The sequence below is a fragment of the Colletes gigas genome, unplaced genomic scaffold (assembly GCF_013123115.1).
Source record: "Colletes gigas isolate AHSC1104 unplaced genomic scaffold, ASM1312311v1 Colletes_gigas_Sc00044, whole genome shotgun sequence".
In the NCBI taxonomy this organism is placed as follows: domain Eukaryota; kingdom Metazoa; phylum Arthropoda; class Insecta; order Hymenoptera; family Colletidae; genus Colletes; species Colletes gigas.
In genome coordinates this window covers 1,539,563-1,558,361 of record NW_025106673.1, presented here as the reverse complement: position 1 = coordinate 1,558,361, position 18,799 = coordinate 1,539,563, and the positions used below count along the sequence as shown (strand labels likewise).

Here is an 18,799-nt window from a genome sequence, read left to right as displayed (position 1 = left end):
TCATACGTTTCTCATTGTTGGTAACGCACGCGTAATTCTGACGTTTAATTACTGATTATTTAAATTTCTACTCTGGAGATTTCGATCATTGGTAACTTAGACGTTTGATTCCAAAGACTTACCCGACTTTGAACATTAATGATTTTTCTATCAATATATATATATATTCCGTGGTAAAATTGCTATCGATTCAAACTGATATTTGACTTTGATTGTTGGTTACTGAAATATGAATGCAATTTACGACGTATCTCAAATAACTCGAAATCGATTTCCAGTAAACACGTATCATAAGAGATCCTATAAAATTGAATAGAGTAAATATCGCCTAAATAGCTTCGTGAAAACAACCTAAACTGACTTATAAACGAATAAAAAATGTGATATCGAAGATCGAAGCGGTTAACAGAACCATTCCAGAGATTATTCAAGGGATCATCGATCAGCTCTTTTCACCCTCATCACTGTGTGATAAATCGCGGGTAGGGGGGTGAAAAAGTAAACTTGGGAGGTCGAGAACGAAAAGAGAGGAAGAGAAATCAACGTATGTATGCTTAAGAGCAATAATTCATTCGAGATATTTCGTAAAAAATTTTTACGTGTATACGAATACACACGCGCGAATGTATATACGTACACACGCACATATTTATATATATATATGTATATATAATATGTATAATTATTTATATATCATTATTGCGCAGGCAATTGTTACTCTTTTTTTTCATTTTTACGATTTTATACCGTCGATATTATATTTTTTCCGCCTCCTCTCCATCGCGCTTGCGTTTCTTCCCTACTTTATGGCAATAATAATATAATATAATAATAATAATAACAATAATAATAGTAAGAATATTAGTAAGTATCTAAATTCTCTTCTGAATAATCTTCCATTTCTCCCTAGCCTCATATTTTCTCGTTAATTGTTTCTTTGTCTGTATAAAGGACATTCCAGTTTTGCTCGTAGGTGGCACTCAGAATTGTTTCTCGTGTTTAAATGTTTCTTGTTTTTCTTTTTTTTGGAGTTGTTTAACATTTTCATTCACAGACAATGCCCTTGCTGAACTTACACGTATGATCTCTCGAAAGTCGCAACGTTATTTAATGTATGCCATCGTACGCTCCGATAAACTTTTACATTTCTTTAGTCTCCTCCTCGTTAAATTTTTTCTTTATTTCGATTTTAAACGTCGCCTATAAGCATTAAAAAAAGGTGCTCTCTCAGTCAATATATTTTAATTTTTCAATAACTACGCGTTTTCACCGTGATGCAAAGGACTCCGAAAAATTCGAGAAATTCCACGAGCTCCGCTTTCTCCCCACTCGCCGTAACTTTTCTATTTTTTTTTACTTTTATTTTTAATTTCACGAAAGTCGATCTTCCGCCGTCTTGTACTTTCATTATTTTATTATAAATCCCCACTATATGTCGCGTCTACATTATTTTTCCCGCGAAAATCGTTCGCAACATCGACCTACGAAAGCTTTCATTATCCAGAAACGAAAAGATCACACGTTTCACGCTCCTTCGATGGGAATATATGTATATATATATATATATATATACATATAAATATATACGCGTGTGTTTTTTGTTTGTGTGTAGATACGTGTATATCAGTAATTCAATTACAAAATTGCTCGGAGGAAATAACATCGATACGAGAGTAGAAACCTCGAAGGCAATTTCTCGCTTCTGCGGTCGGATTAAGAGATGATGTTACGGAACTGTGTGTATTTGTGTGTATTGAACTTTCGTTTTATTCTGCAACGCTGCTCGTGCTCTCTATTCACACTCTCTTTTCTCATGTCTTTTCGCTCCTTAAGCTTACGTCTCGCATGTACCACGTCGATATCGTTGAACGCCTGCCGATCGATTTTTTTCTAACGATCCTTCGGCAGTTGATCGAAACATTAAAAAAAAAACAATGTACAATTATTTCTCATCCAGAACCGATAATTTAGCAGTTACGAATTCTTCGACCGTATTTTCTATAAATTATTATCATAATAAAGTACTGAAGTCACTAATTTTCACGTTATTCCGCAATTAGTAACACAGTGTATTAAAAAGAAGCTGAAAGAAAGGTGACACTTGAATTCAAGTAAGTCTACTTAAAATATTAAACACACGGTTTTAATACAAGTAGAAAAATAAATTAATGACAAAATTGGACAAAAGTTGCCACGAACAATAACACAATATCGCGACGCATTTGAAACCATCGTTTCGAATAAAGTTCGAAATTCGCTAAAGTACCATAGGTGCTGATGTTTCCGATAGAAAATCTTAGAAACAAATTGCTTGTGTTTCGAGTATCAAAATTGGTTTTTATAATAAAAAAATTTGTATACCTTTTTGACAGTTCGATTACAGGATCTCTAGAAAAAAATCGAGCGCCTGGCGCGTTACGTATCCTAGCGCCACACTGACTAGATCCTTCGAAAAGGAAACGGAAGGAGTCCACAGCCATCCGAATGATCATTGGTCATCGAGTTGAGTCGTCTGCTCGACGACGCTCTCGCGTTTCAGTCGCAAGCGAGCCGAAATTACTTCAAAACGAAGCGAAACCTTGGTCTTAACTACCATGATCCTGATCGAGCTCATCCAAGGACTCTAATCTCGCGATCGGCGCCTCGTTTATCGTAAACTCCCAGGACATGTCTTCGCTGGTTTGTCTCGAGGACTCTTGTCGCGGGCCCGACGCCTGTCCTGTGCCATCCTGAGTCGGTTGCCTGCTCTCCACACGCTGATCCCTGCTCGCTAGATCGCTAGAACCGCGGTGATTTATTGGATCCTTCCGAGATTCGCTACTTCGAGGACGTGGGACGCCGCTTCGATCCGACACGGACACCACGCAACTCCAGGGATCATCCCCTTCTGGCTCCGAACGTTTGTTAAACGAGCTGTACCTGCAGTTACAACGAACATGTTTCTTATACAGGGTGTCCCGTAAATAGTGTAAGAAACGGAAATGGGGGGTAGGTGAGACAATTCTAAGCAACAATTTCCTTTGCAAAAATGTCGGATGGGGCTTCGTTTTTGAATTATTAACGAAAAACACTGACCAATCACGGCGCTCGCCTTCCGCGCGCTCAGGGCCGTCCGACCTCGGAGAGCCACCGCGCCGGGTAGGTAGCAAGATGCGCGTTGAAAATACATCGAGGAACGAGTACAAATAATTAAAAATACTACCACTGCAACTGTTACCTAATTCGTGAATTACTACGTAATTAGTACGTAAATTACTAAATGGAATTTACTTTTTATTAATTATTTGTATTCGCTGTTTCCAAGGAAGAAGGAATAAAATCTCGGAATTTTTAGAAAATTAACCCTTCGCACCCGAGTGACGCTTCTCGCCAGAGTGTTTTAAAATTAAAATAAGAATTATTATCAGAAAATTAAAATAAATACGGTAAGAACCATTTGTAACCGTTTGTTATTAAAAACTGTACTGAAAAAGCAGACTGGATTTCTGCGTACCGAAACATTCCTCGAATGCAAAGGGTTAATAGAGAAATAATTGAAATTCGACTTACCCATTCATCTGCAAGTTGACCTACTGCGCTGACAATAGGGCCCGGCCAATGCACCGCTGTCGATCACGGCAAGGTCGAAGACCCGAACGAAAAACAGCTGATGGGCCAGCCCGGCCACTGTACCTGCTTCTCACCCCGAAAACACTTCACAGCACGGTCACTAACAATTTTCACTTTCACTTTTCACTTTCGCATACCGATGCGTTCCGTTGCACCCTTCTTCGATTGTTGCTTCTTCCTGGGTTGATAACGGTGCCTGGATGTTGCTCCCTCCTGAATTGTTACTCCTTCCTGAATTGTTGTTGCTCCCTGAATTGTTGTTCCTTCCTGGATTGTTGCTTCTTCGAACCTTGCTCCCTTCAGGATTGTTGTTCCTTTTCGCTGGGATAATGGGCGCGATACGTGCGGGCGGCTTTCTTCGCGTTCCCCTTGGAGTCCGCGAAAACGAAGAACGTATGATAATACTCTGCGTTTACGCGTTCCATCGCGTGCGTCCGCTTCTGTTCAGAAACGCGTAGGTTCTGTGAAAAATTTTGACTGACAAATTGCATTTCCCTCCCCGAAAAAGTTCCAGGTAAGGCAACCTATTGTCGCGCGATTCGGAATTACCTGCGATCGGCGAACGTGCAGACCATGCTTTTGCCGTGTATCGCACAAAGTCAAACGTCTCTTCGGCTAGTTGACCCTGGCGGAGTTATTTTTTTATTACTGCAAAACTGCCGCAAATGTTTGCTGCTAACCGTGCGTTCGACTCTTCTATTCGAATTTTTATGATTCACCGTGAATATTTTTTCATGGAAAATTTGTTGTAAAAAAGAAAGAAGAATATACCATGAAAAATTCCATGCTTTTAAATTTTAAGAGTATAAAATAAAAAGGTATTGTTTATAAAAAATAATCCACAAAGAAGGAGGCAGTTACATAATAGATAATATGCGATAATAAAAAATATTGGAGCAACAAAAAACAAAAATATTTAACAAAAATATTAAATAATATTTCTTCTAGTTTTTATTTCTGAAATAAAAATTCCAAGAAGAAATATTTTTTAATATTTTCGTTAAATATTTTTGTTGTACAATTAAATATGTTTTGTGTACAAAAATATTCACGGTGAATCATAAAAATTCGAATAGAAGAGTCGAACGCACGGTTAGCAGCAAACATTTGCGGCAGTTTTGCAGTAATAAAAAAATAACTCCGCCAGGGTCAATTAGCCGAAGAGACGTTTGACTTTGTGCGATACACGGCAAAAGCATGGTCTGCACGTTCGCCGATCGCAGGTAATTCCGAATCGCGCGACAATAGGTTGCCTTACCTGGAACTTTTTCGGGGAGGGAAATTGCAATTTGTCAGTCAAAATTTTTCACAGAACCTACGCGTTTCTGATCAGAAGCGGACGCACGCGATGGAACGCGTAAACGCAGAGTATTATCATACGTTCTTCAATTTCGCGGAGTCCAAGGGGAACGCGAAGAAAGCAGCCCGCACGTATCGTGCCCATTATCCCAGCGAAAAGGAACAACAATCCTGAAGGGAGCAAGGTTCGAAGAAGCAACAATCCAGGAAGGAACAACAATTCAGGAAGGAACAACAATTCAGGGAGCAACAACAATTCAGGAAGGAGTAACAATTCAGGAGGGAGCAACATCCAGGCACCGTTATCAACCCAGGAAGAAGCAACAATCGAAAAAGGGTGCAACGGAACGCATCGGTATGCGAAAGTGAAAAGTGAAAGTGAAAATTGTTAGTGACCGTGCTGTGAAGTGTTTTCGGGGTGAGAAGCAGGTACAGTGGCCGGGCTGGCCCATCAGCTGTTTTTCGTTCGGGTCTTCGACCTTGCCGTGATCGACAGCGGTGCATTGGCCGGGCCCTATTGTCAGCGCAGTAGGTCAACTTGCAGATGAATGGGTAAGTCGAATTTCAATTATTTCTCTATTAACCCTTTGCATTCGAGGAATGTTTCGGTACGCAGAAATCCAGTCTGCTTTTTCAGTGCAGTTTTTAATAACAAACGGTTACAAATGGTTCTTACCGTATTTATTTTAATTTTCTGATAATAATTCTTATTTTAATTTTAAAACACTCTGGCGAGAAGCGTCACTCGGGTGCGAAGGGTTAATTTTCTAAAAATTCCGAGATTTTATTCCTTCTTCCTTGGAAACAGCGAATACAAATAATTAATAAAAAGTAAATTCCATTTAGTAATTTACGTACTAATTACGTAGTAATTCACGAATTAGGTAACAGTTGCAGTGGTAGTATTTTTAATTATTTGTACTCGTTCCTCGATGTATTTTCAACGCGCATCTTGCTACCTACCCGGCGCGGTGGCTCTCCGAGGTCGGACGGCCCTGAGCGCGCGGAAGGCGAGCGCCGTGATTGGTCAGTGTTTTTCGTTAATAATTCAAAAACGAAGCCCCATCCGACATTTTTGCAAAGGAAATTGTTGCTTAGAATTGTCTCACCTACCCCCCATTTCCGTTTCTTACACTATTTACGGGACACCCTGTATAACGATCGTAATGACTTTTTTTGACCAATTAGGTACAGCGGGGGTAATCAAATTCCTATGATTAGGTGAAAATGTTGCATATAAAATAAAATGAAAACTACAAGAGATAATTTAGTGGATCATTTAAATGACCACCAAGATTGTGTTTGATGAAGTAAATACGACAAACTTAATTTTCGACATACAGTTGTGGACAAAATTAAGTGGACAGGTAGAAGAAATAGGTACGAATTAAATTTAATTAAAGTAGTGTAGGAAACTAGTGTGTTGGCTGGGATAGGTCGTTCACAAATAAAGTTGGGACGAGGACTCGTCAAACTAATAACAACAATTTATTAAAAACAGAATAACACAACAATAACAAAAACGCAAATCGCTACTCTCGCTATAACACACTCTCGCTTAACCAATGTCGCCTATCAACTGCCGCGCCGCCGAACATTCACGCACTTATAGCATTCACCCTCAGTCGCTCTATCTTTCTCACGCAATCATCCCTTTTCACTCACACCCAAAATCCTCGCATCCATGGTCCAGGTTCACGCAGTCACGTACACGCCTTGCTAATCAGTTCAGTCGCTCAGTTCCAAACACTCTTCCTCGCATTCTTTCAGCCACTCGACATTTTCTAAACGCAGTCACCCTATTTCCCAAACATCCCGGCGCCGTCCAGACGCAAAACGACACCGACCGCACGCACGCAACAATGACCAATTCATACCTCACGAAAGTTTTCAAGACCCAGGCACTCAAATCCACAAACATACTGGTGCCATCCCGTCGCGGGATGACACCGACCGTTCGCACGCACCACAAATCGTTCACACCCTACAGTAGTATAACTATTATGCACTTAAGTTTTATATATTATATATTTTTATGGTACATAGATTATTTAGCAAATAATTGAAATTAATATACAGGGTGTCCCGTAAATAGTGTAAGGACCGGAAATGTGAGATAGCTGAGACGATTCTGAACAACAATTTCCTTTGCAAAAATGTCAGATAGGGCTTCGTTTTTGAATTATTAACGAAAAACACTGACCAATCACGGTGCGCGCCATCCGCGCGCCCAGGGCCGTCCGAACTAGGAGAGCCACCGCGTCGGGTAGGTAGCAAGATGTACATTGAAGATTCGTTGAGGAACGAATACAAATAATTAAAAATACTACCACTGCAACTGTTACCTCTGCGGATCGGATAAATCAGCCAGCTAAATCGAATTTATTAATTATTTGTATTCGCTGGTTCCAAGAAAGAAGGAATAAAATGTGGGAAGATGCTCTCGGAATTTTTAAGAAATTAACCCTGCGCACCCGAGTGCCGCTTCTCGCCAGAGTGTTTTAAAATTAAAATAAGAATTATTTTCAGAAAATTAAAATAAATACGGTAAGAACCATTTGTAACCGTTTGTTATTAAAAATTGTACAGGAAAAGTAGACAGGATTTGTGCGTATACAGGGTGTTCGGCCACCTCTAGCAAAAATTTTAATGAGCGATAGTAGAGGCCAAAATAAGACGAAAATCAAGTATACTAATTTGTTGATGGACGCTTCGTTACAATGTTATTAACATTTAAAGTTCCGCCTGAATCATGGCAACCATCGAGCATATGCGTAAGCGTGGGAGATCAGGAAACGATGTATTACAGGAACCGAGCTTACCGACTTATTGATCGCCTTTCGTGTCTGCGTCAACTCTCAGGACGGCGAACGTGGTATGTACGTTGCATGAAATCCGACAGCCCCTCGTTTTTGCGTCAACTCCCAGGAAGGTAAACGCATATCGTCGAATAGGATTCAACCTGTCTTATGAACATCCAGAGGGGCATATCAATACTCGCCCGACAAGATGTTCACAGAGAGAGGGTGAATGGCTCTTTTAACACACACATTTTTTCTGTATAAAAATCACCCACACGCGAGCATACACGCATCGCGATTGTCCCGTCCGCGAATGTCCACGTGTATGTGCACCGCGATTGTCCCGACCGCGAGTGTCCACAAATAAATACTGTTGCACACGAACCATCATACTTTTTTTCCAAAAAAAAACCACACGCGAGCATACGCGCACCGCGATTGTCCCGTCCGCGAGTGTCCACATACACAGAGAGAACTGCCTCACAAAAGATGTTCCACGTGGCCACCATTCTCTTGTAGGCACAGCTGCATTCTTCTCTGGAAATTTCGTCGCATATTTTCTAAATGAGCCCCTTCTCGTGACTCAATAATACCAGCTGAAAACGTAATCCGGCAATTGAGTTCGTCGAGCGTGTTTACTGGTGTTGAGTAAACTAAATCCTTTATGTGGCCCCAGTAGAAAAAATCAAGGGGGTTCAAATCAGGTGAACGAGCAGGCCACAGCTGAGGTCCTCCTCGTCCAATCCACTTGTTTTTAAAGTACGCGTTTAAATGCCCGCGTACTGCCAGTGTGGAATGGGGCGGTGCACCGTCGTGCATGTACCACATGTTTCTGCGTACATGTAGTGGTACATCCTCCAGAAGGCTTGGCAACTGCGTTTCCAAAAATTCCAGGTACAATTGTCCTGTTAATCGTTGTGGCAAGACCACAGGACCAATAATTTTACTGCCAAGTATGCCTGCCCAAATATTGACAGAAAACTGGCGTTGTGTATTTATTGCGTAAACCGCGTGTGGGTTTTCTTATGCCCAAATATGGGCATTGTGTGTGTTTATGTTGCATTTTTTCTCGTTCCGCGCCGCGCACTACACAACACAAACCGCGTACCACACACTACACTGCACTACACAACACTACACAACACAACTTAATATAAACCGCGGATTTCGATTCCACGCACTATCGCGCAATAAAAAAATAAAACTGGAAAAAAATTTATAATTAGTAAATCTGATTAATGACTGAATATTAATTCAGATTGTAGAGTTCGAGAGCTATTGAATGTCCGTATTCGTTGGCGACTGCCTTCGAAATGAGAAAAGACAAACGATGACGAGTGGCGAGAAAAGCAGACACATTATTAAAGTGCCGAACGCGCGGCCTACGAAGCATACATTGTAAAGCCCCGACATTTTTACTTTCCGACTTATGTAGGCATAAATACGATAATGGAAAAAAATGTCCAGAATTTTGTTTACAGAAATACACGTTTTAAAACTCCCCGATCATAAATATTTCTTTTTACTTAATATTTAAAGTATGACACCCAGAACGTACATGGAAATTGTTACAATGTATGCTTCGTGGGCCGCGCGTTCGGCACTTTAATAATGTGTCTGCTTTTCTCGCCACTCGTCATCGTTTGTCTTTTCTCATTTCGAAGGCAGTCGCCAACGAATACGGACATTCAATAGCTCTCGAACTCTACAATCTGAATTAATATTCAGTCATTAATCAGATTTACTAATTATAAATTTTTTTCCAGTTTTATTTTTTTATTGCGCGATAGTGCGTGGAATCGAAATCCGCGGTTTATATTAAGTTGTGTTGTGTAGTGTTGTGTAGTGCAGTGTAGTGTGTGGTACGCGGTTTGTGTTGTGTAGTGCGCGGCGCGGAACGAGAAAAAATGCAACATAAACACACACAATGCCCATATTTGGGCATAAGAAAACCCACACGCGGTTTACGCAATAAATACACAACGCCAGTTTTCTGTCAATATTTGGGCAGGCATACTTGGCAGTAAAATTATTGGTCCTGTGGTCTTGCCACAACGATTAACAGGACAATTGTACCTGGAATTTTTGGAAACGCAGTTGCCAAGCCTTCTGGAGGATGTACCACTACATGTACGCAGAAACATGTGGTACATGCACGACGGTGCACCGCCCCATTCCACACTGGCAGTACGCGGGCATTTAAACGCGTACTTTAAAAACAAGTGGATTGGACGAGGAGGACCTCAGCTGTGGCCTGCTCGTTCACCTGATTTGAACCCCCTTGATTTTTTCTACTGGGGCCACATAAAGGATTTAGTTTACTCAACACCAGTAAACACGCTCGACGAACTCAATTGCCGGATTACGTTTTCAGCTGGTATTATTGAGTCACGAGAAGGGGCTCATTTAGAAAATATGCGACGAAATTTCCAGAGAAGAATGCAGCTGTGCCTACAAGAGAATGGTGGCCACGTGGAACATCTTTTGTGAGGCAGTTCTCTCTGTGTATGTGGACACTCGCGGACGGGACAATCGCGGTGCGCGTATGCTCGCGTGTGGTTTTTTTTTGGAAAAAAAGTATGATGGTTCGTGTGCAACAGTATTTATTTGTGGACACTCGCGGTCGGGACAATCGCGGTGCACATACACGTGGACATTCGCGGACGGGACAATCGCGATGCGTGTATGCTCGCGTGTGGGTGATTTTTATACAGAAAAAATGTGTGTGTTAAAAGAGCCATTCACCCTCTCTCTGTGAACATCTTGTCGGGCGAGTATTGATATGCCCCTCTGGATGTTCATAAGACAGGTTGAATCCTATTCGACGATATGCGTTTACCTTCCTGGGAGTTGACGCAAAAACGAGGGGCTGTCGGATTTCATGCAACGTACATACCACGTTCGCCGTCCTGAGAGTTGACGCAGACACGAAAGGCGATCAATAAGTCGGTAAGCTCGGTTCCTGTAATACATCGTTTCCTGATCTCCCACGCTTACGCATATGCTCGATGGTTGCCATGATTCAGGCGGAACTTTAAATGTTAATAACATTGTAACGAAGCGTCCATCAACAAATTAGTATACTTGATTTTCGTCTTATTTTGGCCTCTACTATCGCTCATTAAAATTTTTGCTAGAGGTGGCCGAACACCCTGTATAACATATAATATTACGAATAGTATATTCGTGTTGATACATTATTTTAGCTGCGTGCGTCTTTAATTATACGTCACTTAAATTATATGCTAACATATAATTTATATTAGGTGCTTGCATGTATAATAGTAAAGTAGTAACTTGAAATGGCTAAATGTAAGAAAGCAAGATAATATCGCTTCAAAAATTGTGTCTGTATTTTAATTAGTATTTTCTAAAATAGACGAGCAAATTGTCAGGTAAATTTATGGGCGGTAGTGTATGTCTGGTTATTTTTTGGTCGATTTAGCGAGTACTTCGAGTCTGTTAAGATTTAAGCCATAATAAATGTCTAACATACCCGCTTCTAAATTCTCCTCTCCTAAATGCAGCAGGTTGGCTGTGCCACGCGTGCGGCAAATGACCATGCTGCGCGTTAGATGGGACCGCCAGATCAACAGGTTGGCTCTGCGACCTCGTCGGTGCCATTCTTCCGTTCAACGCCGTCTGCAGGGCAGTAGCCAACGCTGACATGTCGGATGTCACCGTCAGTCGTGACGTTCCCGAAGACGTCGCCGTTGGCTCCCTCGTCGGAGGTCTGCTGCAGATGGAAATCACAGAATGAATCGTTTATCGTAGCCCGAGCAGCGGCACTCGCGTCCCGCTACGAGTAGCAGCGAATTATACTTGAAGCACGTGATTATGTACAAGGGGATTCGATAGGCCTCTAATTCCTCTAAATGTCCCGAACAGTGTCGCAAGTCTGGCTGATTGGGACTCCTATTGTAACCTTGGTAATCTGACATCGACATTATGGTTACTCTACAAAATCGGCTCCCTCGATACCGAGTCGTCGTTGTTTCTTGTCACGCTAGTGTTCGAAAGGAGCACGAGGAAACTCCTATCGAGCGCTAAGAGGGAATACGGTAGAATCTCGATAGTTTTAAGAACGGAAAATTTGGAAACTGGCAGCATGGTGGTTTCGGGTCGGCAGAGAGATCTTTCAGCGAGTGGTTAGAATGTTCGACGAACTCTGAAGGTTCATTAATCTAATCCTGAGATATTCAATCTAGTTTCAGAATTACTAGGACTTTTAGAAAAATAACTATAAGATAGAAGTAAATAAAAAGTTCTGGTCATTTATCATATAATTATTTCAGATACATAGAATGTTTTATGAAAAATGTGATTTTTACCATTAAAGTGGAAAGAATTTGCTAATATTAATGAATATTAATAAACAGCATAAAATTCTTATACTTAACAAACGACTAGACCCTAGTAGCACAAAATATTGTATACACATTCATATAATATTAAAAAGAAATTCAATCTTTTTTTAATATTCGAATATACATACAATATTTATTTTATATTAAATAACAAATATTTGTTTTGTAAATATGCAGGAAATATCTATTTCATGTTACGAGAAAAATATGTTTTTCTGAATATTAAATGAATATTTATTTCATATCATGGAAAATATATTTTTTCTCATTATAAAATGTATCTTTATGTAATATTAGAAGTAGAATGTTTTTTTTTTAAATATGCAGGAAATATTGTATGTTTATCATGGATGAATATTTGTTCCAGAATATGATGCGAAGTAAATTGTATACTTTTAATCGAATTTCCAATAGACTTGAAAATGTATCCTAAAACCAGAAGTTGATGTTATTTTATTCGAATAACAAACAAATAAAATCAACGTATTAAAATTTATTCATGATACTTATTCCGCCAATTAGTTAAATTTGTATTTCTTTATTGTAAAATATTGTAAAATATTATTAATTTTACCAAATTTCTCATTAAAGTATTAGGTGTACAAATGAATAATCCAAATTATTTGGAGCAGTTATAAAATCAAGTTTAAAGTCAATAGATTTCCCCGCTCTTTGCAGTCATATAGTGTTGACATATAGCTAGTTGAAACAAAAGATAGTTTAGCGAAATGCCCAACATAACCTTCAAAAGTATTCAATTCAGTAGACTCGAAAATGGCAACAGATAAGGTGCATATCCGACACTGCATTCTTTACGAATTCCAACAAGGGAAAAATACTGCAAGAGCATGCGAATCGATTTGTTCCTTTCTCGGTGAAGGTGTTGTACCGTATGATGTGTACGCATTTTGGTTTAAACGGTTTAAAAGCGGTGATTTGAGTTTAATCGACAAACAACGCCCTGGAGGCCCTCGGAAGTGCGACAACGATGATTTAGAACTGTTCGTTGAGAATGCGGCACAAACGCAAAAAGAACTTGCAGAACAGTTAGAAGTAACCCAGCAAACGATTTTCAAACGCCTATGTGAGATGGGAAAGATCCAGAAAGAAGGAAGATGAGTTCCGCAAGAACTCACTGCAACCAACAAAAATCAACGAGTGGCAGCGTGTCTTTCTCTTCTCAATAAGCAACGTCGAAAGACTTCCTTGTGGAAAATCGTTACGGGCGATGCGAAGTGGATGCTTTATGACAATCCGAAACGCAGAAAGTCATGCGTATATCCGGGCGGAGCATCAACATTGGTTGCAAAACCCAATCGCTTCGGAAAGAAGGTTCTTCTCTGCATTTGGTGGGATATCAAGGGCGTGGTTTATTATGAGTTGTTGAAACTGAGTGAAACAGTTACTGCGGACTGCTACCAACGTCAATTAATCTGCTTAAGTCAAGCATTGGAACGAAAACGTCCATATACTGGCAAAGGAAAACATCCAGTAAAATTGTTGCATGACAACGCCAGGCCACATATTGCTTCCCATACAAAAGACATCACAATGGGTCTTGGCTAGGACGTCTTGCAGCACCCAGCGTATTCACCAAACATTGCTCCATCTGATTATCACCTGTTCCGGTCGATGCAACATACCTTATCTGGTATGCACTTTCAATCAGTGGTGAGATCCAAAAATGGCTTGACGGCTTTATCGGGTCCAAAAACATAAAATTTTTCCGAGATCGAATTCATCAGCTGCCTGAAAGATGGCTTGAAGTTATAGAAAGTAACAGCGAATACTTTGATTGAACAATTCAATTAACTTTTTTTTAAAATAAACATTGAATGTGCCTGAAAAAATTGGATTATTCATTTGTACACCTAATAAAACAAAAATTTGAGATTTTTTGTTGTGAACTATTTGGCATTCGTCGGAAAAGAAAATTTCTCACTCTCCAGTAAGATCGTTTAGGGGATTTATGAATTGAATTTAATATTTCTGATAATTAATGATACAAGATGTTGCAATTTAATCATGTCCATCAAAATACAAAGTGTATTCGCAGTCTTTTATTTCAATTGATTGCATGAAAGTCAAAATTTGCAAAACCTTTCTGTTCCTATATCTGTACATATCTGAAAATGGATGGTAACCTTTAAGACACCTTGTATTTAGAAAAATAAAATTTAATATCTCTTGAATGTTTTGAACTGCAACAAGCTTGTAAAAACATAACAACTATAATATTATAAATAGCTGGGTAATGAGTGATCATTAATATTTTATTCTAAACAAACAAATATTGAAACTGTTATTGTTCTACAACAACTATTAATTTTATAAATTCATTGTCATGTTATAGGATTGGATAATTTAATTATTTAATTCACAATTTTAGTGATCGGATTTTACGTTACAGTACCTGAATAACATCTAAACTAGAAGTGTATGAATATATTACTATTACTATAGCACTATCCTCAAAGAGGTTAGGAGTTTTTCCTACTTTAAATAAATTTCATGTGTTACTATTCAACTTTTTAAATGCCATACAAAATTCTGGTAGTTATGCAGAAAAGGGGTCTCGTTGTCAATATCGATACCCTGAAGGATATGTTGTCAAGGTAAACATTCTGTATATGAAAGTATCTTTGGAATAAAATATCAATTTGTGATGTTTGGAATAGATTTGGTTTGGTTTGAATTAGGCTTAGGTTAAAGTAGGTTGGAAAGAGGTTGCCTGCAATAAATGTGTTTTTGTTACACTTAATTAATGTCGCAAATATCACAATAAAAAATGAAACTTAGAAGAAACTTAAGTACTGATCAGTCGGGTTGAGAATATAATTGTAATATAAACTAAACTCAGACTCAGTTAATTAATTAATTCAGAAACTAATTCATCAAATAATTCATATAGATATTAAATGTCGCATTCTTTGTTTTAGTAAATGGTAATAAATAAAAGCATAATTAGAATATACATTAAAGTTTATTACTATATTAAAGTTCCCATTAGACAGAAACGAGCAAAATTTTATTCTCATATATTATAACCAATAAGACCAACATTGTATATAGTAATTTATTCTATCGTATAATTAAATTTCTATTTTTTTATTGTAGAATACTTAACTCGATAACTGAACGTTGTATTTTTATTGAGCTAACAACGAATGATTTTTTATCTTTTATTCCTTACTTTAAATTTTTATTTCGATAAGAATTTTGCCCATATCTGGTTTTGGATTGTAATATTGGTTGAAAAAATCGTAGAAAAATAAAGGAATACTCTTATAAGTGTCTTATATGTGTGTTTATTTACAAGTAACCTCGTCATGTATGCTTTTGTCATTATTAAGTGGATACATGTTTTGTAATGTAATGTATGATGGCTCCATAGGCCGGAAGTTAGTGTAATCTTAATCTATATTTAACTGAAATATTTTTCAAACATTTCGAAAAGTGAAGCCGAGTGGCGGTAACATGTATAGAAAAAATTTACTCAAAATGCTTAGTGTCTTCGACAACATACATATTTCAATGTCATCGAAATCGGTGAGGCGGCCCCTTTTCTGCATAATTACCAAAGTTCTTGGTCCACTCGCTGGAAAATCTCTCGATGACTGAAATTATACATAATAAAACTATCAAGACTATACTGCACATTTCTAAACGGGTCTAGCAAAACATACGTATGCTTGTGCACTAATGATAAATTATGTCCTACATAGTGGCGGTTCATACTCGCGGGAATCAGCTACTAGTTGAGTTTCTTACCTCTTTCCATGACGGGATATTTTATGTTGCTATGAAGGCAAGATTTGTTAAGCAGTGTACTATCGTTAGAAAGTGTTATTGTTTGTTGCGTGAGTTGTAAGTGAAGCGAATGAAGTATCAGAAACTGTTGTGTATCGTTCTGTAATTGTTAAGATTTCCTAAATAGGAACCTCGTGAATGTTAGAAACTTTCTATATCGTTCGTGCAAAGTTTTTCTAAAAGTTAGATGAAGAATTTTCATTCCTTTACGATATATATCAATATTATTGACATAATATTAATACTTAGCATTAAAATTACAGTACTCGTACGACTATAAATTATAAATACTTTGTTCGATATGTATTTAATTTGAAAATATTCATTGATGCTAATTGTAATATTTGAAAAGTTCGGTACTATCATTATAAAAATTCTCCAAGCGTGTGTACATTTTTATGTTAAATAGTAAGCATTGTCTTAACGACTGTTCTAGTGTATGAATTAAAAAAAAACACACACAGAAACGCTCTAAAACGATTTTCTTGGAAATTTTCCTTCAAATTGCTCATCAATGGTATCGTAATTGAAGTGGCGTCATCGAGAAACAAACGAATCAAGAAAACTGTTTTCGTTCTTCCACATATTTATTACTCTCAAGCTTCGAAACGTGCTACGTTACAAAATAAATCAAATCGTCTACGAACGCGTCGTGTGAAAAATGCTCGATCAATGTCTAGTAACGAACAAAGAAAGATTAGATCAGCAATTACGCAAGGAGGATCGATCACAATGTACAAAGTAACAAAATATCTAGCACTAGTATCCCCAAACAAGAAAAGTAATAAACCATTCTAAGAGGTGTCGAAACGATTCTCGAATAAATGTCGATGTCGATTATCGATTCTAATTGTTTTAGAAAAAAATTATTCAGAAAAAAAAGGTAAGAAAGTCCAAGGTAAAGACGTAAAAAGAGAAACGAGCCATCGTTCAACATGATTTACGTACTTTACGTACGTTACGGAAAAGGAAAATAATTAGTGAATTTTATGAACGCAGGAAAACTAGCAGCGTTACCGTTTTGCAATTTTCATTTGCATTTTGATGTTCCTGTTTTGTTTCTACTTGCGCGACACTGCTCGCAAAAGGGTTTCAAAGAAGAGTATGAGTATGGTCACCTTCGGAACTTGTCCAACCTTTCCAAAATAAAAGACGCCGAAATCAAATGCAACTGATCCAGGGATTTCGAAAGAAAGCTTTCCAAGAATAAAAACATCGATTACTTCCTAGGAAAAACAGAATCAATTTCTACTTGAAAAAATGATTAAGAATACAGTCGCGCGCACACACGTATACACGCACGCAACGTTCTCTACGTATTCGGAAATCGGTCACGCCGATGCGATGGTTCATACATCTTGACCGAATCGATTTGGATAGAGAGATATAGAGCGAAACAAAGGAAGAGAGAGTTGGTCTCAGATGTTATTTTCGCTATGACAGACAGTCTAACAGCAATAGTAGCGTGCGAAAAAGACGGCGTCTTTTCCTTTAAAGGGTATAGCCGAATAAGGGGGTCAAATGTGCCCTTGAATCAAATTTGACATACGATGGATCCATCGATAGAGCATCAGAAAAAAACATTCTGTACCTTTCAAAAATAAAAACACTGGAAACTACGATATACAATTTATCGACTGAAAATCGGTAGAAACCAACACGATGACAAATTAACAGAAGCAAACTTATCAGAAGTATCCATCGTTTGGTGTATACCGATTTCGATGAAACTTTGTATATGTGTAAGGTGGGGAACAATTATAGGACCGTGCATTTTGATTGGACAGACTTGTCTGTAAAGGTAGATAAAGCTATCCTCCAAAGTTCCATCTTTCTATGACTATTTTATCATTTAATCAAGTAGTTCTTCAAAAAATTACACAGCAGGGATAGAATGTTCCACAAAATACTTTCTGTGTTAAAAAATACTGCCAGAATAAAGGATTCGCTCGTTGTCCAGGTGTTATCACCAAAACGCCAATCTTTTTCACGCGTTACTACGAGGATCATCGACATTTCTAAATCACTATAAATCGCGATCACTCACCTGAACAAACCGTGAGACGTGCTGGGCTGGATCTTCCCGTTTCCATTGCTCTGCGGCGGAATCGTTGGGGGCTGTGGTTCGCTGGCTGATCGTTGGACCAACGCCGGAGGTCTACTACTTTGTTTGTCTGTTCCAGCTGGAGCGGTACCAGGCATCATCTCGATGCTAGAGCTTTCCCTCGACGAATTAATTGTTTGTTGAAGCAAAGTCAAGATCAATCTAATGTCTCCGGCCATCGAGTGCTCCAAAGAAGACACTTGCCTCGACAACTGGTCTATTCTGGCGTTCATTTCTTCTATAGGCCGGCCTGGTCCGCTTTGAAAGTCACCTGAAAATTTCAATTCAAGTATTGAAACATTGTTTTCTTGATGGAATAATATTTACTTCTCTTTTCGTCGCCTTTTTGGGGATATTTATTTAACATCTACTTTTACGGGATAGCTTAATTTGGGTTAAATCTTGCCCTTTTACCCTGCTTGGTATATCTCTTCTACGTACATTACTTTTTTTCATTTGGCGAATAAAGTCGTTAAATAGAAGATTATATCATATGTGTAGAACGCGTATTTTGTTATTATGTGCATACATGATTTATTCTAGAATACAGCAATGCTTGGATAACTGCGAGTTGTTTTCGATTGGATAAGTGAACGGTAGTCATCCCTAATACTGAGAGGGGACTCCTCTTGATACACCAAAGAAGCTTAACGTCGAGTAGTGTAATCAAATCTGAGTTCGAATATCAGTGAAACAATGCATACATAGTACCTAATGCAAAGATGAAACTTTTTTACTTTTTTTTTTAAATGAAACTTTTATCAATGTATTCGTGAGAGTTTTCCGATTAAAATAAGACCAAACACGAT

The 18,799-nt window shown here is 38.4% G+C and overlaps 1 protein-coding gene across 10 annotated transcripts in view; it reads right to left on the bottom strand.

The window, feature by feature from the left end:
• Positions 1-775: 775 nt before the first annotated feature.
• The window catches only part of LOC122403096 (potassium voltage-gated channel subfamily H member 6), a 295,338-nt gene continuing 277,314 nt past the window's right edge, over positions 776-18,799 (bottom strand). For 6 of the 10 annotated variants that reach the window (XM_043406413.1, XM_043406420.1, XM_043406414.1 and 3 more), the window contains 4 exons: positions 17,934-18,261; positions 17,005-17,082; positions 11,206-11,442; positions 776-2,919 (listed from right to left, as the gene is read on the bottom strand). In XM_043406413.1, the coding sequence (XP_043262348.1) occupies positions 2,586-2,919; positions 11,206-11,442; positions 17,005-17,082; positions 17,934-18,261 (977 nt within the window). In that variant the 3' untranslated portion in view covers positions 776-2,585. Of the gene's footprint in view, positions 2,920-11,205; positions 11,446-15,260; positions 15,694-17,004; positions 17,083-17,933; positions 18,262-18,799 lie in introns of those variants that run through there. The other 4 variants (XM_043406417.1, XM_043406418.1, XM_043406419.1 and 1 more) reach the window with 4 other exon arrangements.